The sequence below is a fragment of the Oratosquilla oratoria genome, chromosome 21 (assembly GCF_046742065.1).
Source record: "Oratosquilla oratoria isolate Oo_2021 chromosome 21, ASM4674206v1, whole genome shotgun sequence".
Classification (NCBI taxonomy): Eukaryota; Metazoa; Arthropoda; class Malacostraca; order Stomatopoda; family Squillidae; genus Oratosquilla; species Oratosquilla oratoria.
In genome coordinates, this window is record NC_134797.1 from 20,482,219 (window position 1) to 20,498,514 (window position 16,296).

General features: G+C 40.2%; 1 protein-coding gene across 1 annotated transcript; it reads right to left on the bottom strand.

The window, feature by feature from the left end:
- Positions 1-4,561: 4,561 nt before the first annotated feature.
- Positions 4,562-12,916, bottom strand: LOC143036617 (acyl-coenzyme A thioesterase 1-like). Its single transcript, XM_076204178.1, has 3 exons — positions 12,789-12,916; positions 9,594-9,892; positions 4,562-6,890 (listed from the first exon to the last, which is right to left on the bottom strand). The coding sequence occupies exons 1-3, from the start codon at positions 12,850-12,852 to the stop codon at positions 5,892-5,894; spliced, it is 1,362 nt and encodes a 453-aa protein (XP_076060293.1). The 5' UTR covers positions 12,853-12,916; the 3' UTR covers positions 4,562-5,891.
- Between the last annotated feature and the right edge of the window lie 3,380 nt (positions 12,917-16,296).

Genomic DNA, 16,296 nt, shown 5'->3' on the forward strand with positions numbered 1-16,296 from the left:
TTTCTTTACTGAAAATGAGTTGTCCATCTGTCTTTCGCAGTTCTCTCACACGGTCTATCACGCTGGTCAAGGGCACTGGTCTATAGTTTAGGGGTTCTTCATATGTAACTTGGGACCACATTTGCCTTTTCAATACTACGGCATTCTCCCTTGTTCTAATGACCACAGTAAGTTTGTGTGATTCACCATGATCTTGGATCACGTGTTGGACTCGTGATCGACAGCTTCCCTCCCGGAAGAGAGCTCAGAATTCGTATATGACCGATATATGGGTAATGTTGTGACCATACACGCACACACACTCCCAACTCCCCGCCCACAAGAGTTGGAGTAACGACCCGCAGCGCAGCGATACTGAAATTATTTCAGCCCTGGGTGGGATTCGAACCCGGACCGCCGTAGTGGCGGCCCGGACCTCTACCACTGCGCCACGAGTCGTGTGTAATATGACGTGTGTACGTCAACATCCGGGTTCTCACTAAACAGCATTCCATAACTCCCGTCGATAAGCCTCCTCTGTACTTGCGAAGTGTGTATTCACCTAATTCTACTTACCTAATTGTAGTATACAGGAAAGGAAGTAAGGTCGTGGGGTCCAGTCTCCTTTGTCCCATCAGTCAAACTTAGTTTTAGAATTTATCATAGTTTTAACCTGCACCAGGAGTAGCCAAGAGATCTTCTCTCTCAGTTTATTCCATTCCTTTTAGTGATATGGACACACCATTCATGTCGCATCTTTCTCTTCTTTCATTTACAAATTATAATACTCATCTACGGTGTATTTCATCAAGCGGCAGCTCAGGTCCAAAGTGCGTGAGTGTGTGTGTATGTGTGTGTGTGCGTGCGTACGTGTGCTAGTTTAAGAGAGATATTTACCCTGGCCTTGGATGACGTGTTGAACTCGTGAATGGAAGCTATTAGCCTCCCACATGAGAGGTAAGACTTCTTATATGGCCCGATCTAGGTGTGTGCGTACGTGTGTGAGCACATGTATACGTGTGCGTGCATGTATATGCGTGTATATATATATATATACATATATATATATAATATGTGTGTGAGCGTGCTTACGCGCATTTGTTTTGATCTATTTACATTTGTGTTACTGTGAATATTATGAAATGAGGATGTTAGAACAGTCTCGGGTTGTATTCCATTTTTAATCATATATTTCTTTTAGAATCATCATTATTATTATTATTATTAAGCACCATTACCTACACTGATGAAAGCTACCTAATTATAGATAATTACCTTATTAAGGTCTGTAAGTATTCGTAGAATAATTGTGTATGTAGTGAGCTGGTTCTTCTCTTTTGCGTGTCTGGACTGCACGAGTCGCCTCTGTGTCTCGAGAAGGCGACGACGCCTTAGCCGAGGCTGGTCAACTCCAGAAACAAATTCCTTCCTCTCCGTGACAGGAGACTCCCTCGGAAGTCACTGGACGACAGAAAATGAACGACAAGAACTGTTGCTTCGAGTTTTTTTTCAGATTGGAAAAATGCAGATCAGCAGTAGTGGGCAGCAATAGTCTTGGAGGCCTGCTGTAGATCTCTCTGGGGAAAAACGTTTGTTGTCTGTGTTGTACTACTGTGAGTCTGTTCCCGTGCCAACGGCTACTAGTACTACAAGTAGTAGCAGTAGTAACAGTAGTAGTTGTAGTAGTAGACTAGTAGTAGTAGTAGGAGGAGGAAGGGAGCCGTCGCTTGTGGTCAAATCTTCATATGTGAAAAAAGGCTGAAAAAGTCGAACTTGATAGATATTTAGGGACTGATCCGGAGACCGAGTCTCAGCCTTTCGGGGTTGCACCCTCTGATGGAGGTGAGAGAGTTGACGGGTATTGAAGTGTGGGGGAAGAGGATTCTCTCCGACGTCCACCTATCAGGACGCAATTGACAGTTCTTGTTCCGGTGGTGATTTTATCCGGCTGGAAGCAGGACCTCCAATTGGAGGCGTTCAGTCATTTGCGGGAAGTAAGATCGTGAACTGGGTGAAGCAACGTCATGTCCACTCTTGATTTCATTTCCCTTTTCACTCCTGAAGGGTTCTCACGGCTGAAAGGAACCGCACCGCGGGAGACATGACTGGAAAATAAAGGTCTGACGAACGACCCCAAGAGGGCTGAGGGCGCTCGACGCTGACCTTGTGGCTGCGGGAAGGTGCCTTCATCTGATTAGAGAGCTGAGCCTTGTAGGTCTGGAATTTTGATTACGGACAAATAAGATCGCCTGGCGGCTGAAATGGGATACAGATTGTCCTACGGTACAGTGTACGAGTATATCAAGCATATTCACTTCAGCGTTTTCTTCAGAAAAGCCCTCTTAGCTAGATGAAGGCGTTAATCTAGAGACAAATTAGATATTTAGAAGTTAAGTTAGGCGAACAAGGTCAACAGACAGGACTCATAAAGGGTTAGCTGTCTGACGTCAGATATAATAAAAAGTACTTACGGTGTCCATACCACAGGTTTCACTAGAAATGAATAATATCTCTTGGCGGCAGGCAGAATAAATCTAGCGAATTTTTCCATATCTTTTATCTTGAACAGCGGATGCTAATCCGGTATTGACATCAAACTGTTATTGTCAGCTGAAGGGTGTTACTCTTCAAATCATAGGGATTAAGACTGGAGGCAGTTTCCTCTATTGGGAATCCCTAGAATTAGGAGCTCTCCGAAAATCGTCAGCAAACCACCATTTGAAACAAATATCCCAGAATGTTGGGAAGTGTTTCTCGTATTCTGGAGTTCGCTGGACTTTGGGATTTTCCTTCCGAATATTGAAGAGAACTAGATGTGCCTCACTCGGCATCGTTACGTTCACTTTATTTCCAAAGGAGTTTCTATCGAGTTAGTGCTTGACCCCCGGACAACAATGGCATTTTCCTCGGCTGAATAAAAAAAATGTGGACGGCAGCTACAAAAATATAAATGGGTGTAATTGAAAGATCATCGCCAAGGCGATGGAAATGTGGTGTTTTTTAGAAGTCGTTCAATGTCGAGGCGATTTCTCGTTGCAGTCAGTATTTCTATTTTTCACGAAAGCAACGACAACATTCAGTTGCAGTCCCCGTGTCTATTACCAAAGGTTTCGGTCCAAGCTGAGCATTACATCAAAACTGTGAAGGTTCGCCTTGGGTGCGAAAATGAGTGTTCAGATTGCAAAACGAGTGTTCACTGCATTCTGACCAAACGCAAGAATAAATATATACTGCGTGTCTGTTCATGAATGTTTATATTTGCATGTGCATGTATACAAATTAAAGTGTTTAACAAAACGACGAATCTTATGTTTTATTCTCCTTTACAGTATTAAGACGCTCCGGCATCTGGTGAATCTTGATCTTTATATGTTGGTGACTGAATAAGGTTTGGCAGTTTGCGTACAGGCCATCCGTCAGAGCCGAATATAGACGCTAAAGGATTAAACATACAAAGACACACACACAAACGCTCTGAGCTCTCTTCCGGGAGGGAAATAGCTGTTGATCATGAGTCCAACACGTGATCCAAGACCATGGAGAACCATGGTGAATCACACACACACACAAATGAGTTGTCCTCTGATAAACAAATAAAGAAAATTGTCGGAGAGTCCTATAACTTGCTAAGGTCAATAAAAGTAGTATTTACCTATTTGGACATAGAAAAGATTGAAAAAATATTAGTCACACTAATAAGGCCTAGACTAGAATATGCGGCGACATTGTGGTCACCCAGTACTAAAAAGAATATAAAGAAAATTGAAAGAATCCAGAGAGGAACCACAAAAATGGCTCCATCACTTTCAAACTCGTCATATGAGGAGAGACTGGCTAAATTGGAGTTACCGACTTTGGAGCAAAGAAGAGAAAGAGGCAACCTACTGACCATCTATAGAATCATGAAGGGAACAGAAATACTCGGTAGAGAGGACTTGTTCAATTGGGATAAGGTATCAGAATATATATGGTTATGGGGGTCTATCTCCAAAATCCTAGGAGGAGTTCGTGAACAAACAAACAGACAGACAGGAACTACTACTTTATTATAGTAGTATGTGTATATATATATATGTGTGTGTGTGTGTGTATGTATACACACACACACACACAGACGGAATAAAAGGAAGTATAATTTCTATATTTCGGCTAATAGCTATAGCCCTCTTCAGGAAAGTACAGGTTACTAGAAATCGTAGAGACAAATACAATTGAGATATGAGTAGAAGGGGAACAGGCAAAGCTAAAATCATGACAATCCGTTGCACAGGGCGGAGTCAGAGGGGTGGGGATGTGTGTACAGGTGTGAGGTCAGAGGGAAAGCGGGGTCAAGATTGGTTGGGGAGTGGGGTCAGGAGGGTGAAGATTTTTAACCAAACGGCTCACAGCTAGCTGTGAGATTATGTCCGGGGACCATTGACCTTTGGAGATATTCAAGTTAGAACATTCTTCGATTAAGGCGGATTAAAAAAAAAATCTTCTAAAGCTGCAGTTGGACTTAAAAAAAAGAAAAGAAAAAAAAATGCCCTTGTCCCAGTCAAGACTATGATTTTTGGTACTGACATGTTGGAACACAGCGGAATTTTCCTGGGCATACCTGATATATCTTTTGTGCTCCGTTAACCTGGTTATTAAGATCCCTGTCGGTTTGACCAAGGTACAATAAATGACAATCTTTACAAGGAAGGCTATACACTCCCGGGGCCTCAGTTCCCCTTAACCTTTGGTGAACATCGTTAATGTTCTACAGATGTAAGGTAACCACTATGAAAAGAAGCGACCGGAGCAGAGCGCTTTCGTGTATTTCATCTTCAGTGCAGAAAAACATAGAGTGCAAACATAATAGACAGTAGGGAAAGGGAACGTGTACACAAGGGATCCATGTGTCAACGGTTGGAGAAGAAGGTAGTGGACAAATATCATGGTAACAAAATATCACAGGAATGTGGGAAGCTCTCCATGGGTACAAGGTGAGGATCAGATGTCTAATAATTATTACATTTGGAACATATTTGCTATTTCTTTACAAATATAATTATCTATTTTATACAATCCTATATCAAGATTGAAATTAGTATGATTTGTGGATTTGATTAAACTACTTTTAATGATGTTCCTTTCGACAATGTTATTGTTGAAAGTAATCACACTAGCATTATCCCAATCAATAGGGTGATTAAAAGTACTATGTTTAAAAATAGCACTTGAATCATTAACATCTTTTACACACTTTTTATGTTGTTTAATTCTAACAGATAGATCTTTTGCCATTTGACCAATGTAGAACTCATTACATATTCTACAAGGAATTTTATATACACACCCTTTTTGGCAATTTTTTACAATTATTGATAAGGTATTGTTTAATAGTGTTATTATTACTAAAGGCTACATTGATATTAAAATGCTTGAGTAAATTAGGGACGTTAACTAAAATTTCTTTGTAAATTAGCGTTACCCTAGCAAGAAAACAGTGTGTAAATAGAGAAAATAGATATTGTATCTCAGCTTAGATTGTTCTTTCGTCGTGCCCGCACTAAACTCACCCTGATTCGGTAAAAAAAATCCCAAAACGGGAAAGTATTGTAACATTGTGTTAAAAGGATCAGTTTACAAAAGATAATTTGTACACCCTAAAGAAGAATCGTCTACATATGAAAATTGAATACATTATTAACAAAACTAGGTAGGTCGCTTACTCTGTCATTTATCCCCATCTAATGACCGATGGCTGTAACATCCAAGGTATTGCTCCTAGCCCTACAGACAAGACTACTTTCGACATGTATGTTTGCTCATGCCGATTCTAGTTGAATTTATTCTACCAAACATAACTCCTCGCGCAAGTCAGTCTTAATTTAGCCATAAAGAAGACGAGAATCAATGGCCACAGGCTTGATACCTGGTCAGCATCACGGAGGAGGGAGTGTTAGCCCAGTCTCTTGCACCAGTTTGATGTGGAACAGCTCGAGAGTCCGCTGCCATACATCAACGGCCGCCCTACTGGTCCAATAAGGGTGTCCACCATAATACTGAGCGAATCCTTCTCCACTTTTCTTCTCGACAACATTGAAGGAGGTCCAGACGTGATCGATGTGGTGATGATAGGGTGGGTCCAGGATGTGTCCTGCCCCCGGATAAACGAGACAATGAACGTTATCCCGATTGTGTCTCCGGGCTCGCTCCGACAGACACAGAGCTGATCGATGAACTAAGGAACCGTCGCGGTCCGAGGAGGCCACTAGGAGATGGCAGTCTGGGGGGATAGCCTCCGTTTTAAAGATGTTGTCCACGTCCCAGTGAAAGTACTCATCCCGGAACCACATCTTCATTTTCTGGTCCCCGAAATTTATATGTGTACTTTTGGTATCAATCCTTGTCCCTTTGAGGACCAGTTCGCCACGATGGAAGAAGTCGACCCCTATGCTGATATGGAAGGGGTTTATAGCCACTACGGCCTTGATGTCGTGAAACAGTGTGGATAACAATATCCCAATCCCGCCTCCCGTGCTGGACCCAATAAATCCCAGTCTGTCGTTCTGGAGCTCCGGATGTCCTCTCATGTAGTCCAAACCCTCCTCGAAGTAATCTATGCTTAATTTGTCAGACAAAGGCGGAAGATCTTTGTAGTCCATGTAGCTGAGAGCAAAGGCGGCATATCCTTTGGAGGCGAGCAAAGCAGAACGGAACTCAAAAAGGTTCCCATGTATACCGAAGAGATCCAAAACGGCCGGATGAGGTCCCGGGCCGGGAGGCAGGAATAGACATCCCCGGATGGACTTGCCCTCTACTTCGATGCGCCTGACCCCTGGTGCCATGTGGTTCCTGGAGAAAGACGTGGAAGCGAGCGTGGCGGGGTTGGTGTAGAGCTTGTCTTCGTCGAGGTGGCCATCCAGGACGGATACGGTGTACTGAAAGAGGAGGAAGAGACCATGGTCATTTTTTTCAATGCTAACTACAAAGGCATGAGATATACAAAAGAATACATCGAAATATAACTCCATTTGCCTCGGTGATAAGGGTTTGGTAAAGCAAAGTTTTACAGTAAACCCTGCATAAGTCGGCTGAATTGAAGGAGCTCCAGTCTGAGATATCCAAAAATCCGAGTTATCGTGGAAAAAGTCTAAAATATCGCCCAGAGACAAAGTCATTAGATATTGCATTGTACCCCTTTTATACCACACAAAATTACAATATATATATATATATATATATATATATATATATATATATATATATATATATATATATATATATATATATATATATATGGGTGGTGTTTATCTCACCACCCATCCACTCATATATATATATATATATATATATATATATATATATATATATATATATATATTGTACACTGCACAACAAAATCACTGCATAAGTTGTAACCTAATATGTGCTATAAAGAAAGGTAATAAAGATATTGTTTGGCACTAACATAAAATCACTAGGAATGGTATTCACTCACTGTACTGTTGTAATATTTTCTGTTCTTGCTGAACAGGCGGAAGTAGGTGATGAATTTTCTGTGGAGGCAATTATAGCGACAGAGGAAATGGATGCTACTGAGGTGTTAAAGCTGCCGACTCCTCAAACTAGGTCCGTATTCTTTTGCTGATTGGATTGAAGCATAAGGATATTTTAGACTTACCCTCTTTTCTTCGTGCAGGTGAAGAAACTGCATCCTCACAACTTTCGTCACTTCATAGTGGTCAGCCAAAGAACTACCCACATTATCAATGACCCTGGGGAGTGTTTCAGTAGTCTGAACTCCTGCAGCTAAAGAAGGACCAGCTTGGTGTTGTTCCTCCGCTTTGTCCACGGTAGTCTCAGGGCGCATCACTTCCTCTGCCACTCCTGGATTTACTCCTCCTGCAACCTGCCCTGACCAACCTGTGCCAACATGCCATCGATGGGGGTTTCAGGGCCCCCAAATAGATCACGACCAAGTGCAGGAATCTTCATTGTCTCCAACAATTTGCTCCAACCATTCTTGTGGGCTGCCAGGGGTACTTGCTTCCACACCTCAGTCCAGATGAAAATTATAACTCTTCATATGTTGATAATAATAAGTAGCCCTATCTCCAATTGTTTATGAGCAAAGACCCTCTAAAAATATTACCTAGAGTTTTATATTTCATAGTCACTTAAGGTCAGACTATAGTTTCTATCAGTTGCATTTACATATAGCTATCGATAATTAGCGCTTCTTTCCTTGGGGACAATATCATACAGAAGAGGAGCTATAGAGGTGGTAAAGGAGAAAATCAAGAAAGATGTACCCATATACGATTACTAACCATTACGATATATTACATGCCTCTCACGTAATCCACATGCAAGTAAGGTGCCGACAGGCTCTGGCCTTTTGCAATACCTCCAATCTTGCTGAACTTCACATTCCCAACTCGTAAACACCTGACTCAAACCTACAATACACATTACGCCACCACCCAACGGAAAGTTACCAAAACAAATACATAGTGTCGCCAGACAGATCCTTATACCTACCAAACTACATAATTATAACTGCAAACCATACACCATTTCATGACACACTAATACTAAATAAATACATTGTAATACAACTAACACACAAATAGTATTGTATAAATCCCAAACCTACGATCTAACTGTTAACCTACAGCAGATATGCAAAGATAGGCACATGAACATATATATGCAGTGACTGCGCCACCACACGGAGAGGAGAACTCTCCCCCCTAGAGGGCGGAGAACTCTCTCCCTTACAGGGAGTACCTGGGGACTCTCTTCGAAGGGGATCACATCCCCATGCTGTAAATATCATTGTAATAAACTAAGAAAGTCCGAAGATGCTTTACGTTCCCTGCCACAGGTGTAACCTTTCACAGGTTACAAAAGAGAACAGAAAGGAGGTACACTAAAAGTTAAGAGCGAACAACATTCTATTTTCAGTAGAGATTAGTCCCAAATTATAAAATAATGTTGCGTGACACGGACCGTAGGGGTAGTTAATTTTCCCTATGGAAATATTTTCTCTACTCTTTCGATGTAGGATTACAATTGAGTAATACTTGGTTTTACGTAAATATGACACTTTCTGACTAAAAAAGATGGAATAATAGATTTGGAAAAAGAGTTATTCAAAGAGGACAAGAAGAGGGACATCAGAAGTGGTGAGTTTCTTTTGTGAATAGGGATTAGACTCCAGTCATTAAAAAATGCTGCATCATTCTTGTCCTTAAGACTTCTGGAGACGATGACTAATACGAGGCAAAACAAAAGTGAACCTAGAAAAGATCCCCAAGGCACCCCACCTGTAACATATCTTCAGTTATAATCAAGGCTCTCCTGCAATACCACCGATGATAAACTAATTTACATTTGCAGGAAAGGGGCACTATTGTCTTATACAAAGGTAAATTATGTCTATCTTGTCGTTATAGAGCAAATGAAATACGATCTACTTGTAGCATAAGTTTATGTAAATGTATTGTAGAAATCCATGAATTACTACACCTAGATCAATATTGACTATTGTCCTCTAAACATTTGATGGTGATTTAATTTTGTTGTTACTGCTTAATTTTCGGTTACTAATCTTAGAGCTATACACAAATCTGTCCTACCTCCATGGGCGTGGTTACATCTCGCTTGAAGAGTCGTGCCCAGCGAAGTTTCGGTTTCTTCTTGGTGACTTCCGGCGTACTACGGAGAGTAGTGATGAGGCCGACAGGGAAAACTCCTTTGAACCTTCCACCGAGAGACTGTTGTTGGAGGAGATCGACAGTGCCTTGATTGTTGGCCGCGTAGTGGGCGTGCGAAGCGAAGGGCAGTCCCTTGTCGTCGGTGTGCGTTAGGTGAAGGGTAACGAGTTGGCCCGGCTGTAGGCCCTGGACGAGTACGTGAGGGGCATCGAACATCATCCCTGTCGAGAATGAGAGGAACCTGTCTCACTGAAATATCTTTGGCGTGTGTTGTTTTCAAGGGAGGAGGGTTACTTAGTTTATAGCTATCCTTTCTTTTACCTGAAGGGAACCAAGAACATTTTATATTCCTGTAAGGCGCTTGCACCGCTGTTTGGGTGGAACATCTATCTAAATTGAAAAAATCAAGAAATGCATAATTTTCCAAGTAAATAATAGATCCTATCTACGATACGGATCATATGCAAAGTAAATATCTCCCAGTGATGCATGGAGTTGGTATTGGGCAGAGTTGTCGACCAATGTCGTTGCGGAGCATCTACTGGCAACACCAAGGTCACTGACCTTGTGTTTGCTGATGATGTCCTTCTTGCGGAGTATGATATAAATATATATACATATACTAGCCAAATTACCCGCGCGTTGCTGCGAGTTCGTGTATAATCCCTAACCTAACCATACCCCACCTAACCTTATCCCTTGACCCTAGCCAAAATAATTTTTTCTTTAAATGAAATATAGCTTTAAATTTCCCCTCCCAGGTGTGCGCTCCTCACGAAGGTTGGGAAACCCTAGTTTGAAAATACATGCATACAAACAGAAATATCATATGTACATATTCTTTTGCGTGCGTGTGTATGTGCATATGTGTGTGCGTGTGTGGGTGTGCGGATTGACAATAAATGTCTACAGCTAACAGGTGAAAAAATGTATCTCGTTTATTTATCTACAGAATATATATGGTTATAGGTTTTTATCTGCAAAAACCTAGGAGTTTATGAATAATCAATTTCCAGCCGCACTAGAATTAAATGAAAATAACTAATATTTCAACACTTGGTAAAATTGTACAATCATTTTACATTTACATGCTTTCTTCTTACAAAAGCTATCATGGTGTGTGGTAACATTAATTTTACAAATACAAATATTTATGGACACATACAATGGTTTGTTCTACAAAATACTACGCGACTTAAGGGGACACTACAGTGGTGGCGTGTTCCCACACCATAAACCACCTATATTTAACCCTTAACGCTAACTAAAATAATTGTTTTTTAAATGAAATATAGTTATCCAAGTACCTGGAGGGATAGGGTATCAGAATATAATTATATAGTTTATGGGTGTCTATCTCTAAAACCCTAGGAGTTCGTGAACAAACAAACAGACACAGGCTATCACTTTATTATAGTAGACATATATATATATATATATATGTGTATATATATATATATATGTGTATATATATAAATATATATATATGAAAATATATACATATATATATATATATATACATATATATACTGTATATATGTACATACATATACATATATATATATGTATATATATACATACATATATTTCTTATTAAATAACACAGCAAACTGGGCGTTAGTTATCTTCTTATTGAGACTTTCTACTCTTCTAATAACTTTTCTCTCTAAAGGAGGGAGAAGGTATACAATATTTCCAAACGAGTCCATGATTGGGTAGGAAAACTAACATTATACGACGTTTCGCCTATGCATTAGGCATCTTCTGGTAATTTATTCAGAAATAAATACATACTTATATAATACAAAGATAGGTACATTAGGAGAGATCTAGGACTGTGACAGTTCATCCTTTTCAGCCCGCTACTCGTGACCCATACAACTCTAGGGTCCCGCACATGTTTTGTTGTATGTTAATAAGTGCCATATAGTTTCTTATCATCACTGCCTCCATGCATTTTAGTTTTGTTATATTACCATTCCTGGCGATTATTATTGTGTTCGTGTTAAGGTGTTCTCTTGATATGTTACTCTTGTGGGATTTCGTCATGTGTGATTTTATTGCCCCGTTCTGCATGTGATACGTGAGTCTCTGTGAAAGTGTTTGTGTTGTGTACCCGATATACTCGTCTGTACAAAGCGCACCGTCTTTGTTAAAATTACAAGTAAAACCAGAAGACATAACGTTTTTATAGTATAAATTGATGGTCAGGTGGCTGTCCACGTGTGTCTCTTGGGCCATGAAAGTGTCCAGTCGGAAGCTGTGTATATTCACAACTTAAAACCTGCCATCAACATTCAACAAATGCCCGTTTCCACTCTTCCTTCAGCTAGAAACTCACAAGCATCACACGGAGCGCCACAAGGACTTAGACAGACAGCACCCCACGGGGTGCCACCTTCCACACAAAGGTCACCTCCCCCAGTGCCAACATAAACCACATATAATCACCATTTCAACATAACACATCTATACTTACACTCCTGAAGATGGCCGAGTGAAGGCCGAAAGACGTCTCAAGTTATTATGGATTTTAGAAACTTACTTAGTACCCTCGCATAAGAAGATCGGAACACCGTTAGAAAAATTTAGAAAGCAAACTACAAACTGAATAATGCTGTAATTGCTGTCGACTTCAACAGAACATGTATTCTGAATGGCCTTTATCCCAAATGTATATATATATATATACATATTTATCTACATATATATATATATATATACATACATACATACATGCACACACACACACACACACACACACACATATATATATATATATATGTATATATATACATATATATGTATATGTATATATGTACGCACACAGACACACATACACACATATATATATATATATATATATATATATATATTATATATGCATACATATACTGCATATATATACATACATACATATATATATATGTATATTTTATATGCATACATATACTGTATATATACATATACATATGTATGTATATATATATATATATATATATATATATATATATATAAAGATGCATATTTACACACACCTACATGCACACCCACACCCACATACACGCGCGTGCCCAAAGACACCAATGTGTGTGTCCATAGATTTGTGCTACTTACCATTCTCAGGAGTGACTGTAACCTGGGTGGAAGCGTCGCGGGCTGCAGCCGTGAGCGATCCCATGTCCCTTTTCCTCTCTGCCTGTGCCCTGTGCCAGGAGGGCCTCGACCAGGCCGCCCCCCACCACCTCGCAGCGCCCACCTGGAGACGTCTCGCCCACATGGCCTCAGTTGTGATTCTTCTCGCCCAGGACGCCGAAGAACTCCTGATATCCCCAGCCTTATCTGCGCCGATGACGCAAGCAAGCTACGTTCTTTTCCAGCAGGTGTTTTGTGACCAGATTTTTTTTGTTTTTCAAATTAAGGAATAGGGTGATGAACCCACGACAGGAAACGTATAGCTGCGGCCGAAGCCGTCTTGTTTTGCTCTATGCGCTTGGACTGTAGAGTGCGAGATTCACACCGAAAATTAAGCGAATGCGAGGCCAGAATACTTCAGATTACGCCACCAACGAATACATAATGATAGGATGATTCACGTTCATCTAGAAAAAAAAAAAAATACTACGCACAAACTAAGAGGATACTGGTATCCAGTGGTGTCAAATTTGAAATGTGTCGAAGTGTTCTTTCGTCTTCTTTGTAGCCGGTGTTCATATGTCCTTTGTAGTACAGATCCAGCGTTGTTATATTGGTGTTTGTGGGTGTTGGTTGGGCGGTAAAGGAATTCATCTTGTTTTTGATGATGGATTCAATGGAGTGTTGTGGATAGCCGTTGTTGACGAGTAGTGTTGTTATACGTTGGAGTTCGTTATTCGTAGTTTTCCATGTACTGGTGTGGGAGAAGGCTCTGTTCACTAGTGATCGGATGACGCTTTGTATGTAGCGTTCTGGGCATTCGCTACTGCCGTTAAGACAGAAACCGAGGTTAGTGTCTTTGACGTAGACTTCAGTCGTGAATCGATCTGAAGCTGTGCCTTCTAGTATATCTAAGAAAGGGAGGGTGCCATCGTTGTTTTGGTGTTCAGATATACTAGTAGGCACAGCTTCAGATCGATTCACGACGGAAGTCTACGTGTGTGTGTGTGTGTGTGTAATATATATACATATATATCATGATACCTTCTTGTACTCGGTGATGTAGTATCGCCTTATAGTGTCCTGAACTACAGTTGGTCACGTCATGACCCGCACACTCGTTTGTGCCCCCTCACTGGCTGTCGAGTGGGGCTGCCGTTTCGTAGATTTTTATAGCGGAAAAGTGTTAGAATGGATTAGAGCTTGGATTAGTAACAGAAAACAGCGGGTCACCATAAATGGAATAAAATCTAGGTGGGGCAATGTTACTAGCGGGGTCCCCCAGGGCTCGGTTTTGGGTCCCTTGTTGTTCATTATGTATATAAACGACTTAGACGATGGGTTAAATAGTGATGTTAGTAAGTTTGCGGACGACACTAAAATAGGACGCCTAATTAGGTCAGGAGAAGACGCCCAGATTCTGCAGGATGATCTTAATAAACTGTTAACATGGTCGGTGAAATGGCAAATGAACTTCAATATCTCTAAGTGTAGCGTGATAAACGTAGGGCTACACAACCCCGAAAATAGATACAACTTAGATAACACGTTTTTAGAAAAATCTGAGTGCGAGAGGGACTTGGGAGTTCTGGTGAGTCCGGACCTTAAAACCAGGAAGTAGTGCATTAGCGCCAGAAATAAAGCAAACAGAGCATTAGGTTTCATTGCTAGGACGGTAACGAATAGAAGTGCAGAGGTAATTATTAAACTCTATCTAGCGATAGTTAGACCCATCCTTGACTATGCGGTACAGTTTTGCTCTCAGTCCTACAGAATGAACATAAATTCACTAGAATCAGTACAGAGAAGAATGACCAAAATGATACAAGGACTCGGAAATTTGCCTTACGAAGAGAGGCTTAGGCACCTAAACTTACACTCTCTGGAAAGACGCAGAGTGCGGGGTGATCTAATAGAAGTGTTCAAGTGGATCAAAGGCTATAACAAGGGTGATGCAAACAAGGTCATCATAATAAAACAACAGGGCAGGACTCGCAGTAATGGGTATAAACTGGACAAATTTAGATTTAAGAAGGAAATAGGCAAGAATTGGTTTACAAATAGGGTGGTCGATGAATGGAATAAACTTAGTAACCACGTAGTAAGCGCTGAAACTATCAGTTGTTTTAAAAAACGATTAGACAACTTTATGGATGGGAATGACAGGTGGTGATGGATACGGAGCTGCCTAGTGTAGGCCTTATGGTCTTTTGAAGTCTCCTTTATTTCTTATGTTCTTATGTTCTTATAGCAAAACGTAGAGAAATGGCGGCAGGTGATAACTGCGCGAGGAAAATTTTCTGCATATCAGCGGTCTGTTCAAAACATTTGAAAACTCAAGCTGTTGTTTAAGAATCATATAACTAGTTATCAAATAATAAATGAAACATCAAAATCTACGACTTTTATTGGTAATTCTGTTCCTTATAAGATATTGTACCCAAAAAGATAAATTTTACGGTGTAGAAAAAAATTACGCTAAAGTTTCAGCTTTCTTTTTGTGATAATAATATAAAAAAATAATTTTTACATATTACTGAATATTTTAGGGCATGAGGGCCTTATATACATTCAAGAATATATCTAAAAAAAGACTAGAACCAACATTTTGTCAAAATTTGACAAGTACTTGTCTTACTATGAAACACCATCATTTTTTACTATATTCATAGCGACAACAAGTGTTACGAATCCACAAGATCTCTTACAAAAGCGCAAAAAAAGAAAAAAAATCCTTCTTGAGCACCGGTATTCTAAATTACATGTAATAAAGTGATATACGCAATAATTCACACATACACAATAAAGGCTTTATGCCAAGTCATATAAATTGTAACGGAAAATGGAGCATGCTACAAATTTATACCATCAGACTCCATGCTCAGCGCATTTCAATTGTACAAATGTTTTTTTTTTCTGTTATCATTGGTTTATTATTTATTTCTGTTGTCATTTATCAATTGTTTTTTGTTGTCGTTTTAAAATTGCTTTTGTTGTTATTGTATAGTTATATTTTTGTGTTGTAGTTTTATAGTCATATTATCTCCATACTAGATTATAAAATGAACGCATTTATTTTCATTCTGCGACCCACACATATAGAGAGAGAGATCGAATGACAATAGTACAAATTAAGTAAGAATGCCGTCAAACGTTGTCCTTTACTGTAAAAATACAGTATAATCGGAAGCAAAGTGGTATTTCGCACACGTCCGAGGAAAATATATGCCTCGGTATGGCAACACTCCCATTCTACACGGCAGTGTAGAAAACGCAGCAGCCCTGCTGTCGAGGCGAGCTGTGAGTGAGCCACTGAGCCAGGGTGACGACGGCCGTCCTGCCATTTCACGGGGCAAGTCTTTCGTGGAGGAATTGTTAAGTATATCTGTTCCTTATTGTTCACTTCCGGTGCATCCACTTATATACTTAGTGTTACCTGTATATTCTTATTATTATGTGTTTTGGATATTGTCATATCTCTGTTTGAGTG

Bases quoted from the DNA above. Each gene is read 5' to 3' on its own strand.
- LOC143036617 (XM_076204178.1), bottom strand. From the start codon at position 12,852: ATGGGATCGCTCACGGCTGCAGCCCGCGACGCTTCCACCCAGGTTACA. The intron at 9,893-12,788 runs GTAAGTAGCACA...CATTCTCGACAG, and splicing joins TACAGTCACTCCTGAGAATG to GGATGATGTTCGATGCCCCT. The intron at 6,891-9,593 runs GTAGGACAGATT...CTCCTCTTTCAG, and splicing joins ATGTAACCACGCCCATGGAG to TACACCGTATCCGTCCTGGA.